Here is a 22209-nt window from a genome sequence, read left to right on the forward strand (position 1 = left end):
TCATATTTCAAATCATTGATGATCACAGAGCTGGGAAAATTGTTGTCAACCCCATAGGAGGATTAAGCTCATGATCACCACCCATTTGAAGTGCTGCTCAAATCTAGAAAAATGGCAGAATCATCTGCTTCCTTCTTGTTGGTCTGGTTGCATTGAACAGACCACCTCAGCTGGCACAGAATGTAGAAGGAAGGTGAAAACAAACCACAGGGGAAATTCTGGGACTCTTTTTTGGGATGTAAAACATGAATGCAAATAAAATGCCTGAAGGGTTAAAAAAATGGGGGTGTAACATAGATTTACTAACTTTTTCTATTATGCCAATTCAGGAAAACAAAAAAACAATTAAAACCTACTGCTAGAAGAATATTTATGATAATAAGAGTGAGAATATAATCTGAGAATGAAAAAGGAAAATTTACTATACATATTTCAAATGTGAAAATCTTTCTCCAGGTTATTCTTTTCCATGTTGCACTGTGCACCAATAATCACTCCATCAGAGTTTTGTTATGCCACATGGAATCAATGCTCCATCACACAGCTTTGTAAAGCTGTGCTGGCCAGGAATCTGTGGCTTCCACCTGTAATCCTAGCTACTTGGGAGGCAGAGCTCAGCCCAGGCAAATAGTTCATGAGACCTGATCTCAGAAAAAAAAAAATCACAAAAAGGGGCTGGTGGAGGTGCTCAAGGTGAAGGCCCTTAGTTCAATGCAGGAGGAGGGGGGGTGAGGGGGAGGAGGAATCTCTGACTCCTAAGTAAAGATAGTTTACAAGTTCTTGAATCATCTCATTAAAAAAGAGGACTTTGAAGTCTGGACCAAGAACACCTCTTGAACCAGAGTTATGGAAGCTATGATAGCGTTTTAGAGATTTGTGGGAAAACATAAACATCATAGAAGAGAATTTTGGATAATAGTCCAGATTGTTCAAGTATGGATGTCTCCTTCCACTATCTACTGGAGGTGTGTAAGGGAATTGGGAGTTTATGTAATAGAGCTCCCCCTCCTCCTGGAATGCTTTTTTGGGGAGCCTTGAAAAACAGAAAAGAGTATCCCACACTGTACAAGCTGGAGAGGAGTTCCTGGAAAACTCCAGCCTCTCTCCACTTGTATCAAGTGTGCATGGAAACACATTGGTGTTATCCGCTAGGATGTGATGTGGGTGTCAGTGAAGGGGAAGTGGTTGTTCTTGGCATTTATCACACTGAGGTGCTTGGCCATCTTTCTGCCAGGGTCCTGGAGCTGTGCCTACTTCAGGTGTGGTTGCAGTCAACAGCTGGTACATATAATCATGTAAGAAGCTCTGTGTTCCCCTGCCTGCAGGAGCCTGGGGATGAAGCTGGATGGCCCAGAAAGCTGGGAAATGGTGATATTTTGGCTGGGGTTGTGGAGCAGCTGCAGGGGACTGAAAGAAGCAGTGGTGGACTCCCCTCCTGCACTGCCTTGGTATGCAGTCCGCCTTCGAAGCTGACTCTGGTAGACCCTTATTCCTCTGGAGTACATTGTGGGGCTGGGCTTGAATCAGGACTTGTATCTGTCCCATTGTGAATGCATGTGGCCACCTTGACTCCTGGAGCCCTGTGGGCAACTCAGCATCTCAGCTCCCAGTCCCTAAATGCACTGAAATGGCCGTTGGCACTGTGATGTCGATGACATGCAGCTCCTGCCTCATGTGCAGCTGGGGGATGGGGCTCTGTGCAGTGGATTCCCTGTGTCCTTGCCTTGGTGGCACCAGGTTTTCCTGAGTCTTCAGGCCACACTCTAGGCCACACTCTGACACTGGCCGTGAACACAGAGTCTCAGGTCCTCCCCATGTAGCCCAATGCCCTAGAAAGTACACAATAGCCAGAGTAAGAAGGGAGGGGATGTTGTGACCGTTTGGGTTGTCAAGGTCACTGGTCCACATTGTTTCTAGACCTGGTTTTAGAAAGGAAAAGCTGGTGAAGGGACAGAGACCCCTATTTGAATAGTGTGTGGCAGCAGGGGAGGCAGAGATTCTAGGTTCCCAAGTCTCTAGGGTGAAGCAGAGGAGGGCTGTGCTTTCCAGAGAGGAGCAAACAGGAGGTGGGTAGAAATCAGGTGGGTGGAGGAGGAGGGTGGAGGGGAGCATCAGATTCTGGACCAGAGGACTTTGAACCCTGAGTTCAGCATAATGGACAGGTTTTCAACTGCCTGAAGCTAATGTAGGGCTAGAAGAAGTAGAAAGTTAGGCTAAGTTTGTTTCTTAATTCTTGATTCTTGTCAGCATTCAAGAATTGGAAATCCAGAAGTCATGTCTGCCCATGTGGTAGTTATGACAAAAAAAAAAAAAAAAAAGGTTTGGCTCTCTGAGTTCAAAACAGGAAGGGCATTTCACTGTACTTTCTGCTGCTCCTCAGCAGAAATTCCTGGCATTGAAACTTCTTTAATCACTACTTTTTGCCAGGATTACAGACTTTGGGTTATGTGGACATCTCCAGCTCTTGTCTTTGCAAACACTGAGTTAGTGTCATCAGAGTGTGATTTGTGCCAGTTGAGACTGATAGAGAGAATATACTTTTGGACTCTACCAAGTGGAGAAAAGGCTTTGTGTATTTGGCCATTGATGTTTCCATGCAGTATCAAGTATTTGTTCTTTGTCCCACTTTTAGGCACAGAGTTCTTACCTTCTGGAGCTTCCCAGTAAAAGGGGTGTCTTTGGCTATTCTTTTTTTTCCCTAGTACTGGGGCATGAACTCAGGGCCTAAACATTGAGCCCCTATACCAGCTCTTTTTTTGTGATGGATTTTTTTCAAGATAGGGTCTCACGAACTACTTCCTGGGCTGGATTCCAACCATGGTGCAACTGCTCTATGCCCCTGAGTAGCTAGGATTACAGATGTGAAACACTGGTACGCAGGCTTTAGTTTTTCTTAATAAATTTTCTTAATAAATTCCCAACCAACAGTGTTTGATTCTTTATTGAAGAGCAAGGGTGGTGTCTCACCCTAAGCTTAGCATGTGATGTGTCTAACTTCTGAATGTGCATTCACTGGGAAATTTGTCTGAATGTCTGGCTTCTGCTCTTTATTTTTTTGTCCAATTTTTTTCTATGACATATCAGTCTGCTTAAACATTTCAGAATTTCTGTCATTACTTACTGTAAGATGGAGATTTTCTTCTTTTGAGCTTGAGTATATATATTATTGAGGACTGAAAAGGCAAAGAGAATTATTGAAATACATGATTTGTTTTATAGGAAGATGAAGCGAGAACATAAACATCAATATAAACACAGGTGAATAAATACATCATGTGTCACTTCTGGCGTGTCTCCTTGATGTCATCTCCGTTTGCACCAAGGTGAGACCAACAGATGAATATTTGAACTTTCCTTATCACTTTACCTTGTGTTTATCACTAACAGGAATTTTTTAGTTGTTTTTACCTTTTGAATTTTGAATTGCCATTCACATAGCATTTGTGTGATGCCAGAAGTTTTTTGGTATTCGTTTTACCTTAGTCTCACATGTATGATGTAAGAAATGACACTTTTAATGTGCCAACTGAAATTGAATACATTCGTAATGTGCAGCAAATTTTGAAAATATTATGGAGTCACTAAATTCAGCCAACAAGATAATTAGTATTTCCTACACCTGTGATTTCATCATGGAGAGAATACTTATCGTTAGTGTTTAAGTGATTAGCTTTTTACATACAGTTTCACATGATTTTTTGTATTCTAATTTTAATTTTTTTTTGGTGACAGTGAAGTCTGTACTGAGAGCTTCACACTTGCTGGGCAAGTGGTCTTACCTTTTGAGCCTCTCCACCAGCCCTGTATTCCCATTTTAATTGGGCATTTTGTGCAATATTCTTATCTCCTGTCCATGCAGACATCAAGTATACTTGCTTCTTAAATTGCTTTAGTGATTCCCCAGTCACAGGACAATGCATTTACAACTTATCTAAACCCAGGTTAAAATAACACTGTGGTCTATCAGGATGAGGGCAGCAACCTAAGAGTTCCCACTCCTCCTTTCCACTCTCCACAATCATTACTAGCTTTTTGTATTGTGTTATATCCTGACTTAATTATATTTTGGCCATTTTTCAATACTATTTTGATTATTTTTACTCTGTATACTAGTACATTTATATGGGATATATTACAAATATTTTTGTTCTACTTTATTATTTGTCTTTTAGTGCCAGTAATTTTTATACAATTAAATCTCTCTATTTCTCATGGATTATTTTTCTCCTCATGAAGAAACTGTTATTACACCCAAAGTGCATTTGAAACTTCCTTCTTGTAGAGTTTAAGTTTTATCTTTCTGATGTCTATTTATAATTTGATTAATGTCCATGGAGTAGATGGGTATACTCTTTGTTCCCATTAAGTACCAGTTCATAGTTACATCATGTGTTAAAGTGATTGTAATTTCTATCACCAGTGTTCCCTGCCTGCTCTGTTTTGAATCAACTGTGTACATGTGTGACAGCTGGAGAAAGTGCTTTACTTATGCATGTTATATTCTTTAATGTGTTAGTACTGTAGTGTCTGAATACCAGAGTTTCAACATCTTTTATGTAAATGGAATTCACCCTCACTCTCTGGCCCAAGGATTTTTTTTTTGGTGGAACTGGGGTTTGAACTCCTGGCTTCATTCTGTCCAGGCACTGGACTGCTTGAACCACTCCTCCAGCTCATTTTGTCTTGCATATTTTCAAGATGAGATCTCAGGAACCATTTGTCCAGGGCTGGCATCAAACCAAGATTCCCCTGATTTCTGCTTCCTGAGTAGCTAGGATTACAGGCATGAGCCTCCAGTGCCAGTTAGGTCCTACAATTTTAAATGGTGTTAGGCATTATTTTGTCTGCAAAATTCAGGAAGTTAGTGGAGTGGGAAGGAGGAGTGGGGAACTCTATAATGTCACTGCCCTCTCCCAAACAGGGCACTGTATCATCTTAACTTGTATTTAGGTTAGTTGGAAATGCATACTCCTATGACTGGGGAATCACGGAAACAACATAGGAAGCAAGTATACTTGATGTCCGCATTAATGGGAGATAAGAGAATCACATAAAATGCCCAATTAAAAAGTCAAAATTTTTGTGAGGGAATTAGAGCATTTTCTTGATATGTGTGAGGGGTGATGTCTTCATGTCATTGTGTTGTGGCAATATAGTCAGAGGAGAAACCAAGCAACACTTGGAGGAGTGGAGAACTCAAATTTTAATTTTATGCTAGCGGGCTCAGACATATACCTGTGTCTGAGCCCCGAACAAAGGATTCACAGGATATTTAAAAGGCAGTGCAGGGTATCAGGTTACAAGGAATGTGCTCTCCCATAAAGTAGGGCTAGTAGTGGGTTAGAGACCTAAGGTTTAGATAAGAACAGCAGGGGAGGCCTGCTTTGGAAAGTTTATTTACAAGTGGAGACAAAGGAAGGCAGGAATGGGTGCTTATCTCTGCATGGTGCCTTTCATCTTGGTCCCAAACTTTTGCATGGCTCTAATGGGCAATTCCTCACAGCTCTGTCCGAGGTTACAGCTTTTAATTGACAGTTTACCATGTTTTACAACCCTCTTCAGTTGAGATCTTCCTGAGGACATGTGCCATCATTCCTCTTACTTCATTGTATTTTGACATTCTGTAATAAAAATTCTAACATATTTCTTTTCCCAGAATGAATTAGTCTTCATGAGTTATATCATATTTACATTTGATCCTTAAGAAGCCACTTAGAAGGTTTCAAGTGTCACTGTTAATCCCATCACAGTGAATTCACTGGACTTCCTATGTAACAGGTTGTGATAAGAGGTGTCACATTGCAGCTGTCAGATTAGATCATTAGAGACACATAACATTTGTTGGTCTCATGTTCTATATCAATGTTTCTCACTATTCAGCCTTGAGATAAATGTAAAACAATGAAAGGGAAAGAAATGAAATCCTAAGGACTTTGAGGGCTGAGGGATGGTTCAAGCAGTAGAACATGTGCTTAGCATGTGTGAAGCCCTGAGGTCAAACCCCAGGTGCACATGAACAAATGAACAATAAAGTACTTGTTAATCAATGGTGATCACAAACTTCAGGTTAGAAACATCACAGATTCAAATAAATCCAAACAAAACATAAGTTGTGCTTTATAAATACCTGGCCAGGGCTGGGGGCATGGCTCAAGTGGTAGAGTGCGTGCGTAACAAGCCTGAGGCACTGAGTTCAAATTCCAGTAAAAGTAAAAACAAAACTAAAATTAAATGTAAGATGAATACCTAACCAGAGTTACTGAAATCAGTCCCTGGGTCAAGACCCAAAACAACTCAAGATCAAACTATAAAATTCTACAGAGTACCCTTCCTAGAGGCCCCTCGTGAGAAAAATAGAAGTTCAAACTACATAAACATGAACACACATCTTATCAAAATTCATGCAATTCACAGAATGCAGTGTTAGGAGAATTCTGTACGAGGAAATGAATATACAAGCGAGAAGGAAGATCTAAATTAAATAAGAACAAGGAAGAAAGAAGAACAAGATAGTGCTGCATCATATAGTGGGAAGTAATGATTAACAAAGACACCAATAACATTATAGACAGAAAAAAAAAAGAAAATGAAAAGTTGGTTGCCTGAAAACAGCAAATGATGAAGCAAGATATTAAAAAAAGAGTATGACAGAATATAACTAATGTGCTCAAGAAGGCTGATGGTAAGATGAGTTGGAAAAGCACCATAAAGGGACCTCATGAACAATTCCATGGTCACAAATTTGATGACCTGGATGAAATGAAACAATTCATAGAGAATCAATCTACCACAACTTATGCAAGGAGGAAGAACACCGGTAGCAGGGTAGGTATTGAATATATTGGCTCAGTGAGCAATAATTGTCCAAGGCAGAAAGCAGTAGGCCTGGGTTGTCCCAGTGGTTTAGTTGCACAACATTTAAAGCAGAACAGACACAAATTCTTCACAGTATCTTCTAGGAAATAGAAACCTAGCTGAATCACAACTACAGGAGCAAAACTGAACAAAGACCTTACTCAACAAAAGAGTAAGAGCTCTCATGAACAGAGAAACAAAAATTCTCATCAAATAGTAGCATATATCAAGACTGATACAACAGACCCAAGTGAGATTTAAAGTAGGAATGGGAGACTAGCCTGACACAGATGACTCACAACTGTAATCACTGCTATGTGGGAGTCTGAAATTAGGAGTATGAAGTTTTGAGGCCAGCCCTGGACAACAGTTTGAGAGAAACCATGTCCAAAATAAGCACAGCAAAATGGATTAGAGATGTGGCTCAAGCAATAGGCTGCCTGATTTGCAACTGCAAAGCCCCGATTTCAAACCCTAGAGCGGCGGGAGGAATTTGTCCTCTGTGTTCTGCAGAACCTGGCAGAAAACGCTCTCCTCTCACCCCGTCGTCAAGGGGCGGGGCCTGGATCATTATCCAATCAGAATGGAGTGCGTAGGAACTGTCCAATGAGGAGCGCGGATCTTAGGACGTACCCGCTGCCCAAAGCACTGCCTTCCTTTCAGGAACCGCCATACTTGGTCGCAGCGTCTATGGCGGGAGAAGCCCCAGGTTTCCCAGCCTTGGCCGCTCTGTGTCCCCTGACTGCAGGAGCCTAAGGACGACGCCGGGTGTCTCGGGAAATGGTGAGATTTCAGCCGGGGTGGCAGAGCCGCGGCGGGGACCGGCCAGATGCTGCGGTGGCCCCTGTGTGCTGTGCGTCCTCCCCCGGCTCTGCTCGTCCTCGCTCCTCTGGGCCGCAGGGTGGGGCTGGGCCGGAGCCGGGACTGGCGTTTGCCCCTTTGCTCAGGTGAGCGGCTACCTTGGGTTTGGCCCCGCGTGTCCCCAACAGTGACGGCGGTCATGGCGACTCCTGCCCCTTCGTGGGAGGGGGTGTTCCGCGGGGTTGGGGTCCCCGTGTCTCCTCGCTGGCGCCCCGCTGAGTCTTTAGGGTTGGGAAGGGTCGTGTGAACCCCACGACCTGTCACCAGGCCATGTTTGTGACGCTGGCCACGCACCCCATGACCAAAACTCTGAGAAGGACGGTCCCTGTGCCTAGTGGCTAGAGGGGGAGGGGAGGGGACACCGCTACCCTCTATGACGTCACATTAACTGTGCTCCACTGTTTCTAGACTGGGTTTTACAAAGGAAAGACTCTGGTTGAGTATGAAGGGATACTCTTTGAACAGGGTGCAGCAGGTAGCCCAGGTCAGATCAGACACTGGGAGCCAATTCTTGTCTCACAGAAGAAAGACTTAGGAGGACACTGGGGACCATCGAGGATCATTAAATGCCAGCCAAAAGTAGTGTGGACCCTGTCTTGCAAGGTCCATTGGAAGCAATGTGGCAATTTGTGAGGGTTTCCTACATAAACCCACAATGTTAATTACATGTTAATGAGGTCTGGACCTCATCTTTATATTGACCATTTGCAGACTTTTTGCAGAATTTATGTAGAACTGGGCCAAAAAGCTGCAGGGTAGGAGATTCACCAAAGTGGGTGATAATATGTCACAGAGGGGTTAACCTTGGGGCAGAATGGGTATAAAGTGCACAAGTGTGTCTTGTGGATTTTTTGGCTGCTTGTGGTTGTGCCTGTCACTGCTGCTTCTGCTAAGCCTGCTTGTCCCTGACTGTCGTACTGGTGGCGGTTGATTCTACTTAGCTGACCCCTAGCTAAGACTCTATCCTGTGGAAAGCCAGAGTGTTAGGTCCCTAAACTCATCTGTGGCAAGGCAGATAAGGGCTGTTCTTTGTAGGGAGGACACAGGAGGAAAAGAAGGTGGTGGTGGTGGGGGAGAACTTTAGAGGGAACAACCTCAATGAAGGACCAGAGCACATGGTCAGCCTGCCCTTTGGGTCACAGTTGAGGTGAAGTGGTTTACAGGCTCAGGCCAGAGTTGGTCAGAGGTCTCAGGCCTGGAAGAATGAGAGAAAGTTAATTTTTACAGTCAGCACAGTAAACCATGTTTCTCTTTCTTTGGCGGTCCTGGGGATTAAACCCAGGCCCTGACACTTGCTAGGCAGGTGCTCTGCAATTGAGCCATCCTGCTGTCCCACTTTTGTGTTGGGTATTTTGGAGGACTAGTCTTGGGAACAGTTGGCCCATTCTGGCCTCCATCCTGCCAATCTCAGCCTCCCAAATACCAAGGATTACAGGTTTTTTCTGTTTTGTTTCTTAATATCAGTTCAGTTAACCAAAGCAAAACATTGGAACTTGAAAAGTGTGTATGTAATGTTGTATATTATTAAGAAAAAAAAAAAGTGGGAGGACTGGGGCAAGTGTAACAGGATGGGGTTTGCTTGCACTTGGATCCTTTTTTCTTAGGAAAAAGTTCTGGCCCTTGGGACTTTTTTTTGGTGATGCTTGCATTTGAACTTAGGGCCTGGTAGTCAAGTGCTCTATCACTGGAGGCACTCCAGGAGCCCTGTTTTGTGGTGGGTATTTTTGAGATAGCATATGGTCAATGGTTTGAACGGGCTGGCTGTGATCCTTCTTATCTGTGCCTCCTAAGAAGCTAGAATTGTAGGCTTAGCCACAATTGCCTGGCTTCAGTGAGAGTTGTTTTTTTGTTTGTTTATACATTTGTTTATATGTGTATACATTGTTTGGGCCTCTTCTCCCCCCTCCCCATCCCCCTCGCTTCCAGGCAGAACCTGTTCTGCCCTCTTCTCCAATTTTATTGAAGAGAAAACATAAGAGATAATATGAAAGACATAGCATTTTTGCTAGTTTGAGATAAAAGATAGCTATACAGAGAGATTCCTAGCATTGCTTCCATGCACATGTGTATTACAACCTGCATTCATTCTTCTCTACCAGACCTCTTTACTTCTTCTAAGTCACCTTCCCATAGTGGCGTCTGCCAGTTTAAGCTTACTTTGTCCACTCCTCTACAGTGGGCCCATCAACCACTTTCAAGTTTTAGGTTTCCTTCCCTTTCCTTATTCCTCCTGTACGTGTTCTCCCCTTAGTGTGTGACTCATGTCCAATAATATTACTGCATTTGTTTTAGGTCTATAAGCTGCATGTGAGGGAGAACTCTTCTTTAATCACCACTGTTTTCCAGGATGACAACCTTTGGGGTAGATTTGGACATAGTTCTTTGTTTTGCAACACTGAGTTAGTGTCCTCAGAGTGTAATTTGTGGTAATTGAGAAAGCCAAGGGCAGTGTGAGAGGACACCCTTGGGTTCTTCCATGTGGAGAAAAGGCTTTGTGTGGATGTGTAGTACATAGAATATTTGATCTTTGTCCCAGTTTCAGGCACGGGGATGCTAACTTCCCTGGAAGTCTTGGGGAATGGGGTGACTTTGGTTGTTTGTCACAAGCCTTTTGGAGATAATGTCTCAGTCTCTTCAGAAGAGACTTGTGTGTAAGATTAGCATGTTTTTAACCTTGTGAATGTGGATTCTCCAGTGTAAAGTAAGTGAAGCAGGCATCTTCCCCTGGCTGCTGCCTCTTTTTTCCTGTGTAGACTCTCATTTCTATAAAATACAACGTGTCTTAATTATTCCAGAAATTTCCTTCAGGATTTGAGTGCAAGAAGATGGTTTCCTTGTTTGGAACCTGAGTGGGTACAATGATGATCTGAAGAATCAAGAGTCAATTGTTTTAGTAAGTCATTTGTTTCACACTAAGAAGTAATGATGATGGGATCATGATGTATGTCTCCTGATGGGTTCCCTGATTTATTACCAACAAATCATAGAGTGGAATTGTAGGAAATTACAGTTTAGATCAGTAAGAAAAATATTTCTTGGTTTCATGAAATTTGTATTTATTAATATTGTAACTCATATACCATTATTATATTATGCTGGAAGACATTTCTGTTTTATCTGTTGACATTCCCATCTAAAAGCTATAATATTTATTGGTGGGCCTTTGAATGATCATTTATGAATCCTCTCTAGTTTTTCATTAGTAATAGTTTATAAGAAGACAAGTACAAACATCCAATTTTTGTCTTTCAGTTATTGCCTGAGGATGGACTCAGTTCCCCAAAGAGCAAGTTCTTTCTGTCTTTTTTTTTTTTTTGATGATACTGGGACTTGAAGTCAGTGCCTTACACTTGCTAGACAGGTGCTCAACCATTTGAGCCACTCACCACCAGTTTTTTGTGTTGGGTATTTTCTTTTTTTTTTTAATCTTATAAATTTTTAAGTTGTTTGTTGGAAATATGTTTTTTTAAACCTACAATTACTTTTCCATACTAAAACAAAAGTGAAATAATATAAATACTTAGCATTTTGCTGTAAAATTAATTAACCAAGATGTCAAAAGTTTTTGACAAAAACTCTGTGTTCAGCCATCTTTTACTTGAGGGATCCTTCAGGCTAATTGTTCAACCTCCCTTTGCTGACTTTTTTTTTTTTTTTTTTTTTTAAGATAGCCCTACAGTGGAGCACCAAAAGATTTTCCTTCCTTTTCAAAAGGCTAGGACACTTCTAATTGCCAATGTACTTCTCAGTACCTTAATTCTGATGAAGCATAATGTGACAACTCCCGTCTTATAAAAACAGGAACTGCCATTATATTTCATTTAAATTCAAACCTATTCCATTCTATTCCAAGAAAAAATAGAAAAGATGAACACAGATCCAGAGAATTCTATTAAGAAATAACTTTTACAAAGATATTACTGTAAAGAAGATAATTTTGATGCCCAAGAGTTATTGATGTTTTCAACCAGTGGCAAATTTTAACTGTTCCAAGAATAGATACAGAGCATATAGGTAGACCAATGGTAAACAGGTCTTCAAGAATCAACTATAAAGATTAATTATAAACCTGTATTGTCAAAAGGCCTTTGTTTTGTACAGTTTTTAAAAGTGATAGAAATTTATAAAGCTCTAACATCCTGAATGTATTGTAAAAGTAACTACATTTTAAATGTTTGTCACTGTAGTTGTGTTAGCTACTTGAGTCAAGAATAGATTGTTTTAGACACTACGGCTTTGATTTAATACTCCAAATTTAAAATCTGAACTTGGAAGAAAATACTGTGGTTTATGATGTTGGAAAGGGATAGGTTAATTGTAGGAATGAGTACCATTACTTAAATACTAATATTGTATAAATTATGGAGAAAAGAGAGTTTTCATGGATTTTTGGTTTGTGTCTGTGCCTTTCTAGGTGAGTGCTGTGTTGCTGTGGGACTGAGCTAAACCCCCAGCCTTATCTTTCCTTTTGAAGTCTCCTCCGTTATCATATTCCTCTGTACAAACAATTTTCAAACAACTACATTTAATACAAATCTGTATTTAACATTTAAAATCCAATTTAAAACTCATCAAATTAAAATTGGTTTGTTATTGGAATGAACACTAGTTTCTCTCTAGAGAAGGACCCCGTGGACAAAAAATGGAATTTTTTCTGTCATTTTCTAATAGTAGAGAAAATACATTATGTTCCAGGTGGAGCAGAGCTAATGACATTTTTTCAAGTTTCACTTAAAATACTATCTAGGTAAGTAGTTACATGGATATGACCATTAATTATTCAGCTGTTTATAGTGAAAATACAGGCAGTTTCCTGCTCTCCTTCCTAAAACAAGAGACTTTTTGCAGATTCCTGTACTTTGTCCTCTGGCAATGCTTCCACACCCTCACTACCTCCACCAAGTGCTCTTTAGCAAAAACAAACTGGAATACCTGGACTAAACTTAAATTTCTTTCTTTCAAATGCTGTACTATGCATTCACTTGATATTTTCCAAAAGTGGTTATTCTAACACCAAGGTTTGTTAATAATTTCTTCCCACCTCAAATGTACCGGTGACATTAAATGAGAGTAGAGTTTTGGATGAGTTGTGTTTTCACTCATAATATCTTAAATTTTAAACAATGAATTCCTTGACGTGAATTTAGACCATGAATTAGATGTTTCATTGCATAGCTCCAATGATCAAAGAAATATTTTAATAGATTGGGCTTTCAGAAGGTCTTTGTCTTCCATATTCATTTTACATAGTATATAGACAAACATTCAAATGTTTTTCATCCAGGTTTGGTTCAGTGTCATGAAAACATCACAGTGTTACAGTTCCAATAGACAAATGCAGCCCTGTAAGGATATGTGTTCTTTTAGGTCAGTTTGCAAAGGAGAACTATCTTAATGATTCTACAGTGTATTTGAACAAAATACCCCTTTGAAAAACTTTTTAGAGTAGAATCTGTAGCATCCTTTCAAAGGTGCACATGGACTAGAATATCCGTGTTTGGGTAATTTAGGGAAAAAAATTAGCTAGAAGTGAGGATCAAGTAGCAGTGCACTTAACTAGCAACCTCAAGGCCCAAGTTAAAGTCACAGTAGTGAAAACATAAAAACAAAACAATGAATGTCCTAGTATTTTCTTCCCTAATAGTTTTCAGTTTGGGAAAGTCCAGGATCAGGGATCATCACTTCAGGGGGTCTTCTTGCTCACTCCTCACTTCAGAACGAGGTTGTACACGAGAACTCAGGCTCACTACCACAAGCCCTGTGTACAGGGGAATTAATACAGAAGGGCCAGACCTCATCACCTAAAATACTTCTCAGAAGTTCCCAGGTCTCAACACTGTTTGTAAGATATTAATGAACAATGCAGAATATGTGTCTGAAAAGCAAAGTCAGGTATTACTAAGGCAAAAATGCATCACTCAAAATGGGTTTCAGATTGGAAACTCATCTCTCACTTTCAACCTTCTCACTCTGTGGGTTTTATAATTAACTATTACCTAGTTCTAGCATAATGTATGCTTCCCCAGAATGAGCCATGTAGACTCGGTGCTGAAAAAAGGGAAATTATTCATGGTAAGTTAGAGATGACTCATTCATAAAGAGGTATGAAGAAGAGATGCTTGTGCCACATGTTCAGATTCTGACCCTGTGGTATTTAGAATTACTATGATTTGTTTCTTTCTCATTCTGTATACAGGCCCAAAAATGAGCAATGGAGTGAGCAATGCTGTAATTCAGCAAGACATTGCTGATTCTTTCTACAATGTTACTCTTAAATTGCTTCTGCAGTTCAATTGGGCAAATGGCTCTGGTCCACATGCCAAATTCTTGATGAGAGTTGATGAAATATTTATGCATATGCCAAATCTCATAGAGTACTATCAAGAATTAGAACAAGTATGTGCTCAAGACTTTTGGATAGGTCATGTTCATCGTGGTGCCACTGCCATACTGAGTAAAATCAGCAAATACAATCTTTAATATGAAATGTACCAGCCACCAACTTACCCAGACTATGGGGCCAGCACTGCCTATGTCATCTCCAGTGTCATAGTATCCAAAGTCTATGGGGTGTCACATACACAGAATTCCAGTCTTTACATAGATGATCGGTTCATGGGCCTCTGTGCCAACAAAATGGGGGTAGTACCACAGTACCATGTGTTTCTTTTTTCCTGGGGAATGTAAAGATCCTTATCATCCCTGCATCAATGAAAAGCTGGTGACATCTTATGGATCTTCAGCACCTTTGGAAGGATGCTACAGATTCTGATGTAAAAAGTAGTTCAAAAGGGTGTTTGTTCAAATAAACTGCAGGGTCATTAAGACAGTTCTCTGCAAATTGTCCTACAATGTCATATATCCTTACAGGACTCCATTTGTCTATGGGACTGAAATTCTGTGATGTTTTCATGACACTGAGGCAAATCTGGATGAAAAACCTTTAAATGCTTGTCTATATACTAAATGAAAAGACGAAAACAAACCTGAAAGCCCAATCTATCAAAATATTTCTTTGATCATGGAATCTATGCAATGTAACATCTAATTCATGGCCTACAATCATGTAAAGGAATTCATACTTTAAAATTTATGATATTGTGAGTGAAAAAACAAATGCAAAACTCTAGCTCTTAATTAATGCCTCAGATATATTTGAGGTGTGGACAAATTTTAACAAATCTTGGTGTTAGAATAAATGTTTTTTGGAAAATGTGAAGGAGATCCATAGTATAGCATTACAAAGAAAGAAATGTAACTTTAGTCCAGGTATTCCACCTTGTTTTTTCTAAAGAGCACTTGGTGAAGTAGTGGGGGTGTGCATTGCCAGAGGACAAAGTACATGAATCTTGTAAAAGTCTCTTGTCGTAGGAGGGAGAGCAAGAAACTATCTGCACTTTCATTATAAACAACTGAGTCATTAATGGTCACACCCATGTAACTATTTACCTAGATCGTATTAGAATCATTTAAAATATATTATGTCTATTTCTCAAAGTTGAATGTGCAATTTGAAAAAATGTTATTAGGTCTGCTCTAACGAGAACATTATGTGCATTCCTCGAATATTACAAAATGATACAAAACATGGGGCGTTTCTTGTCTACAGGATCCTTCTCTAGGGAGAAATAATTGTTCATTCCAATAAGAAACCAATTTTAATGAGTTTTAAATTGGATTTTAAATATTAAATTCTGGTTTGCATTTAAAGTAGTTGTTTGAAAACTGTTTGCAGAGAGGAATATGATAATGGAGGAGACTTCAAAAGGAAAGATAGGGCTGGCGGAGAAGCTCAGTCTCAGAGCAAAACAGCACTTGCCTAGACACACACACACACACACACAACCACGAAAACTCTCTATTCTCTATAACTTGTACAATATTAGTATTTAAATAATTGTATTCATTCCTACAATTAACCTATCCCTTTCCGACATCATAACAGTATTTGGTTCCAAGTTCAGAGTTTTAAATTTAGAGTATTAAAACAAAGCTGTAGTGTCTAAAAACTGAATTTTTGACTCAAATAGCTATCAAGACTACAGTGTCAAACATTTAAAATGTGGTTACTTTTACAACAGATTCAGGAATGTAGATCATTATAAATTTTCTATCACTTTTAAAAAATGTTGAGAACAAACGACTTGAAAAAGGTTTACAATTAATCTTTATAAGTTGATTCTTGAATACCTATTTGCCTTCAGTCTGTTTATACCCTGTGGATCTATTCTTGGAACTGTTAAAATTTGCTACAGGTTGACAACATCAGCAGCACTCTGGGCACTGAAATGACCTTGTTTACAGTAATGTTTTTGTGAAAGTTATTTCTTGATAGAGCTCTCTGGATCTGTGTTCATCTTTTCTCTCTCTCTCTTTCTCTCTCTCTCTCTCTGCAGAAGTAATTTAAGACTAAGATTATAGAAAGAATCGGCAAAGTCTTGCTGAATTATAGCATTATTCACTCCACTGCTCAGTTTTGGGCCTGCATACAGAATGACAAAGAAACAAGTCAAAGTCATTCTAAAAACCACAGGGTCAGAATGTGAGCATGTTGCACAAGCATCCCTTCTTCATAGCTCTTTGTGAATGAGTCATCTTTAACCTACCATAAACAATTTGCCTCTTTTCAGCACTGAGTCTACATGGCTCATTCTGGGAAAGCGTACATTATGCTAGAACTAGGGAATAGTTAATTATAAAACCCACAGAATGAGAAAGCTGAAATTGAGACATGAGTTTCCAATCTGAAACCCATTTTGAGTGACACATTTTTTGCTTTAGTAATACCTGACTTTGCTTCTCAGACACATATTCTGCATTGTTCATTAATAGCTTACAAATGGTGTTGAGAGCTGGGAATTTCTGAGAAGTATTTTAGGTGATAAGGTCTGGCCCTTCTGTATTAATATCCCTATACACAGGGCTTGTGGTAGTGAGCCTGAGTTCTCGTGTACAACCTCGTTCTGAAGTGAGGAGTGAGCAAGAAGACCCCCTGAAGTGATGATGCCCTGATCCAGGACTTCCCCAACCTGAAACTATTAGGGAAGAAAATACTAGGACATTCTTTGTTTTGTTTTTATGTTTTCACTATTGTGACTTTAAATTGGACCTTGGGGTTGTTTGTTAAGTGCACTGCTACTTGATCCTCACTTCTAGCTAATCTTTTTCCTAAATTACCCAAACTTGGATATTCTATTACATGCACACAATATGGATTAACAAAATCTGCGTGTTCGAAAGAGAGGTGGGGTGTTGCTAGAACAAGCACTCTGACATGGCAGTGGCTTTGGAACTGGGTTATGGAGACATGTAGGAGCAGTTTTGATATGATTATGGGAGAAGCCTTTGTATCTGAAATGAAACAGGAAGGGGAGTTCTGATGAGGGCCTGTGGAGAACAGCTGTCAGGGAAACTGAGTGCTCGTACATAAGTGGCTTTGAATAGAATGTTGGTAGAGACACAGGCAGCATAGGCTACTCCCAGGAAGCCTCAAAAGTGGGGAGGTTTTTTTGTAAATTGAGATGGAATTGCTATTCTTATTACTATGTGGCAAAGAATTTAGCTGAGTGATTTTTGTGTCTCAGAACTTTACGGATTGGAGAAGTTCCAAGTGATGAAGGAGGCTATTTGGCAGAAGAAATCTGAGGTGCATTATTGAGTGGGTGATGGCTTCTCTTTCTGGCTTCTAGGAAAAGGTAGAAAGAGAGAAACCTCATAAAGACTAATACTGTTCTGTGTCTAGTGATCACTCCTGTGATTTCAGCACTCCAGAATTTGAAATCATCCTGGGCTACATTGAAATACCCTTTTCCCCCACAACAAATTCTCATATCTAAGGGAAAGTAGAAGGTAAAGATCTGAAAAACTCTCAGCTGTGTCAGATACCAAGTATTGTGTTCAGGATAAATTATTAAGGTGATTTTCATGTATGCAAGTAAATTACATGTTCTTACACCTGTGCAGTGGAGGAAATAGTGAAGTGTTGATTTTCAAAGCCGCTTAGCCAATGACTAGCTAAGACATAAACATACAAAGTTTAAACAGTGTGTTATGTGCCAGTGGCTTATGTCTGTGATGCTTTCCACTTTACAGTGTATAATGGAGATGATCTCAGTTCAGGGTAGCCTGAGCATAGTTCACAAGACCCCATCTCAAAAATAAACAAAGCAAAGTGGAATGAAGGTGTGGCTCAAATAGAAGTATACCTGTTTTGCAAGCATGAAATCCCAAGTTCAAACCCAACATCCATCAAAAAAATGTGTGTATATGTATGTATATATGTATGTGTGTATATACATAATCACATAAACATACATATATGTTTGTCCATACACACATGCACACACATGCAGAAAGGAGGTGGCATCAATTTCAATTATGTGGGAATGCCTCTAGTCAGTCCTGGTGTATTTGATATAAATTAGCATGCTAATTATTTTGAGAACTCCTAAGTAGATGACATGTTGCAGAGTCTTCACTTAGCCAACATCTAAGATTACACCAAAGATCCTAATCTTGCTAATGTAGCCAGGCAACAATGGCTCTCACAATTCTAGCTAGTTTGGAGGTGATATCGGGAACATCTCAGTTCAATGCCAAATGGGCTAATGGTTCATGAGACCCCATCTTCAAAATTTCTAGGCAAATATGGGCTGTAATTATGGCTCTAGTGGTAGATTCTTTTCAAATACCTGTAAACAATTTTTTAAAAAATTACTGGAGCTAAAAGGCAAATATAGGAGAACAAAAATATCTCTACTATATCCTATATTAAAGTAGTAGTGTATAGAGTAGGAATGCATCAAAATAGAATTGAAAAATGACCAAAACATAAGGAAGCCAAGTTGAAGCTTGGAGGCATTACTCATGAAGTAGAGAGCCTGCCTAGCAATTGTGAATCCCTGAGTTCAAATGTCAATACCCCCACACCCCCCAAAGAAAAATGCATCCTAACTTAAGTGGGAAAGACAGTGTAATCAGTAGAAAGAAAGACATGTAATTCATTCGTCCATTGCTAAATTAATACCTGATTAATTTATGATTGCACAATTTTTTTCAGGCAGGCACTTCAGTACTTGATCCACACCTAGAGCCCCATGAAATAATAAAAGTACTGATTTCAAATGACCACATAATACATCACTGAGACGTGGTAAGAAGCAGGTGCTTGGTATGGAATGTCCAGAATGGTTCGGGTCAATGCAATTACACCCAAGGCTGGGTCAGTTTGGCCCAAGTGGAGGAAGCCTGGACTGGGGAATGGTGATTGGAATCTTTCACTTGCATTTGGCAGAGTCAGGTAGCTGATGGGTCTTCTGTCACTCAGGCTTGAGTAGGGAGGGGCCTTTATCACTAACCAATGAGGAACACTGATCTTAGGTAGGAGCTGTGCAATGGAGACCCTGAATATGTGGAGCTCTTCACTGCCCAGAGCAGGACACTCCACTTAGTACCTACCATATTTGAAAGTCCGGTTTTGTTTTGAGAAGCTCCAGGTGTCCCAGGCTTGGATGTTCTGTGTCCTCTCACTGCAGCAGCCTAGGGATGATACCGGAAACCGGGAAATGGTAAGATTTCAGCTGGGGTCACAGAGCAGTGGCCGGGGAACTGCTGGAAGCAGCAGCCTTCACTACTCTGGGCCCAAGGATGGGGTTGGGCCTGAGCAGATCCAGCGTCTGTCCCATTTGTGACTTGAGTGGCTTCCTTGGACACCTGGTGCCCTGTGGACAGCTTGACCCCACATGGCACAAACACCACAGTGACAGCAGTCCTGGCTGCTTCTGCCTCGTGCTCGGCTCCTGTGCGTGGCCGCTGTGGGTGGGATCCCCGTGTCTCTCCATGGCGCCAATTTTCCTGAGTCTTCAGGATCCCGGGAAGGGAACCTGAAGTGCAAACCACTGTGATGTCATGGTTACCATTCTTACTGATTCTTGACCTGGTTTAAGAAGCAAGAAATGAATGGGGAGAAGGGACAGTATTTAAATGGAGTGTGGCAGCTTTTTGTGTGACAGAAGAAAGCACTTAAGGGGTCACTGGAGTTTCCTCAGGGAGGATCATTAAAAGCAAGTCAAAGCTAAAGAGGACACTGCCTTACAAGATCCCTTTGGAACCGCTGCAATAATTTGTGAGGAAGTCCTACATAAAAGTGACAACTTTATTTACATCCTCATGAACTTTGGGACTCGCCTTTGTACAGCCTTTAGAACTGAGTGACAAAACAACAGGGCAGGAGATTCACACAACTGGTGACAGAATATGTCACAGAGAGGTTAAAACAAGGGCAAGAAAGGATGTAAAGATTAGAGGTCACTGTCAGTTTATTGTGTGTCTCTTGTGGATTTTTCAGCCAGTGGTGATTTTGTCTGTCAAAATTGCTTTCCCGGTGAAGTCAGTCTGTCCTTAAGGTGATGGTAGAGGAGAAATGGTGTGCCTGGTCAGGCTAAGGGTGGGTCAGAGATCCCAGGTCTGGTACTAGTGAGAGACTTAAAAAGAGTTGGGTTAATTGGTTTTTTACAATCAGCTAAACTAACCATGTTTGTTTGTTTGTCTTATACAGTGTTGTCGCTTTTAACCTTTGACATGTTTGTTCCTTTTAAATATGTATTCATTTTCACATGCTTTTGAACCATATTTTGTGTTGTTTCTTGCTGAATCTAGGATCTCTTATATAATGTTAGACAGTCTATAGCTTACTTAGAATAAAGCTCTTCAGTGTTTTTAGGAATTTGATATAACTAGGACATTAGATTGTTTGGACATGTAAAGGTGTAATTTGGAAAATACAGAAATTTTTTTTTTTTTTTGGTAGTACTAGGGTTTGAACTCAGGGCCACAAGCTTTCTAAGCAGGAGCTCTTACTACCTGATCTACTTTGCCAGCCCTTTTCTTATGATGGTTTTTTCCAGATAGGGTTTCTTTCCAGGTTGGATTCCAGCCAAAATCCTCCTGATCTCTGCTTCCTGAGTAGCTAGGAATACAGGCATGAGTCACTGACTCCAGACTGAAATTGTAGAATTTTATGTCTGTTTAGCCCAAAAATGTTGGTGACAGCGAGTTCTTTCTAACGATTTGTGCCATCCCTCTCCTTCTTTTATCTTGACTTTCCCAAATAAGAGGTATAACTTTGATTTATGTGCACACTGAATTATCCTTCCTGAGTCCTGTACAGTTTTTCTTTCCGAGTAGTCAACAAGAATGCAATTACAAACATCTGATGTCTGTCTGTTTAGTTACAGGAGATGCACTCACTTCCCTGAAAAGCAACTTGGTTAAGGTTACAAGAAGTAGTTTCATTAATTGTTATTACTCCTTAAATAATGATCTTGCCCCCTGCAGTGAGATTAGCTTTAATTTCCCTCAACTTCATTAAGTGTGGGTATATAAGTATTGTGTTGAGACTCTTGCTATTTACAAAGGTGACAGTCAGTATAGAATGTTCCATATTTGTTTTCAATGAACACATACTGTGACAGGTTAGGGAAAAGAATCAAAACTTTATTCTCCATCCACAGCATGAGTGAATTATGGAAGACAGTTTCAAGTGAATAGTTTAAACTGAACAATATAAGAGAGTCTCAGTTTGATTGAAGAAAGGGAGAGTTGCATGGTTTAAAAGAGGCTGCTTGGAAACAGTGACCCATTCCTTCAATTCTGGCTACATAAGACTTTGATATTGGGAGCTTCTGCTTCCAAACAGCTAGGCCAAATGGTTGAAGAGACCCCCATCTCCAATATTAGCAGAGCTAAATGGATTGGGGGTATGGCTCAAGTGGTAGAGAGGCTACTTTACAAGGAAAAAGTCCTGAATCAAACCCCAGTACCACCAGAAAAAAGGAGGCAGGGATTAGGAGGATCATGATTAAAAGCTAGCTTCTCAAATAGTTCATGGGACCCATGGAAAACCCTTTTCAAAAAAATGACTGGTGGAGTGGCTTAAGGCATAGGGCCTGAGTTCAAACTCCAGTACCAGAAAAAAAATTGCATGTTGATCATGGAAACGGTTTGGGAACACTCAGCTGCTCTTTAAGTCTAGCTGATGAGGTGCATGCCACCAAAGTTCCAGGCATGACTGAACTTTGTGTTCAGACATTTCTAAGGATATATAGTCTTAGGACAAGTGATTTTTGTTTTTTGTTTTTTTTTCCCTTGTGGGAGTGTAGTTTGAACTCAGGGCATACTTACCACCCCTAGTCATGTTAATTGTCTTGTGCCAGGTGAATCGCAGTTCATCATTATGACAGATATTATAGACCCACTCTTTAGCAAGGATTTGGAGTCATTCAGTTTGTTCTGCTGTTGTTTTCACATTTATTTTCTGGCTAACATTAAAAGTGCTGTGTGAATGAGTGTGGATTTGCATGAAGAGTACGTATTTAATGCCCAAGACATAGAATGAACACTTTGAGAACATAGCGTCATGTGAACACTTGAAGTCTAGATCTTCAGTTCTATCAGTCTGACCTTCCTCCTTGAAATACACTTGTTATATTTTAG

At 40.2% G+C, this 22209-nt stretch overlaps 1 protein-coding gene and 1 pseudogene across 1 annotated transcript in view; both read left to right on the top strand.

The window, feature by feature from the left end:
• Positions 1-3273: 3273 nt before the first annotated feature.
• LOC109678395 (uncharacterized) overlaps positions 3274-22209 on the top strand; it is a 40055-nt gene continuing 21119 nt past the window's right edge. The window contains exons 1-2 of the mRNA XM_074053236.1: positions 3274-3323; positions 7502-7802. Of these exons, the coding sequence (XP_073909337.1) occupies positions 3274-3323; positions 7502-7802 (351 nt within the window). The remainder of the gene's footprint in view (positions 3324-7501; positions 7803-22209) is intronic.
• LOC141416649 (lactosylceramide 1,3-N-acetyl-beta-D-glucosaminyltransferase-like) lies at positions 10620-22197 on the top strand (annotated as a pseudogene).

This window comes from Castor canadensis, chromosome 14 (genome assembly GCF_047511655.1).
Source record: "Castor canadensis chromosome 14, mCasCan1.hap1v2, whole genome shotgun sequence".
Lineage (NCBI taxonomy): Eukaryota > Metazoa > Chordata > Mammalia > Rodentia > Castoridae > Castor > Castor canadensis.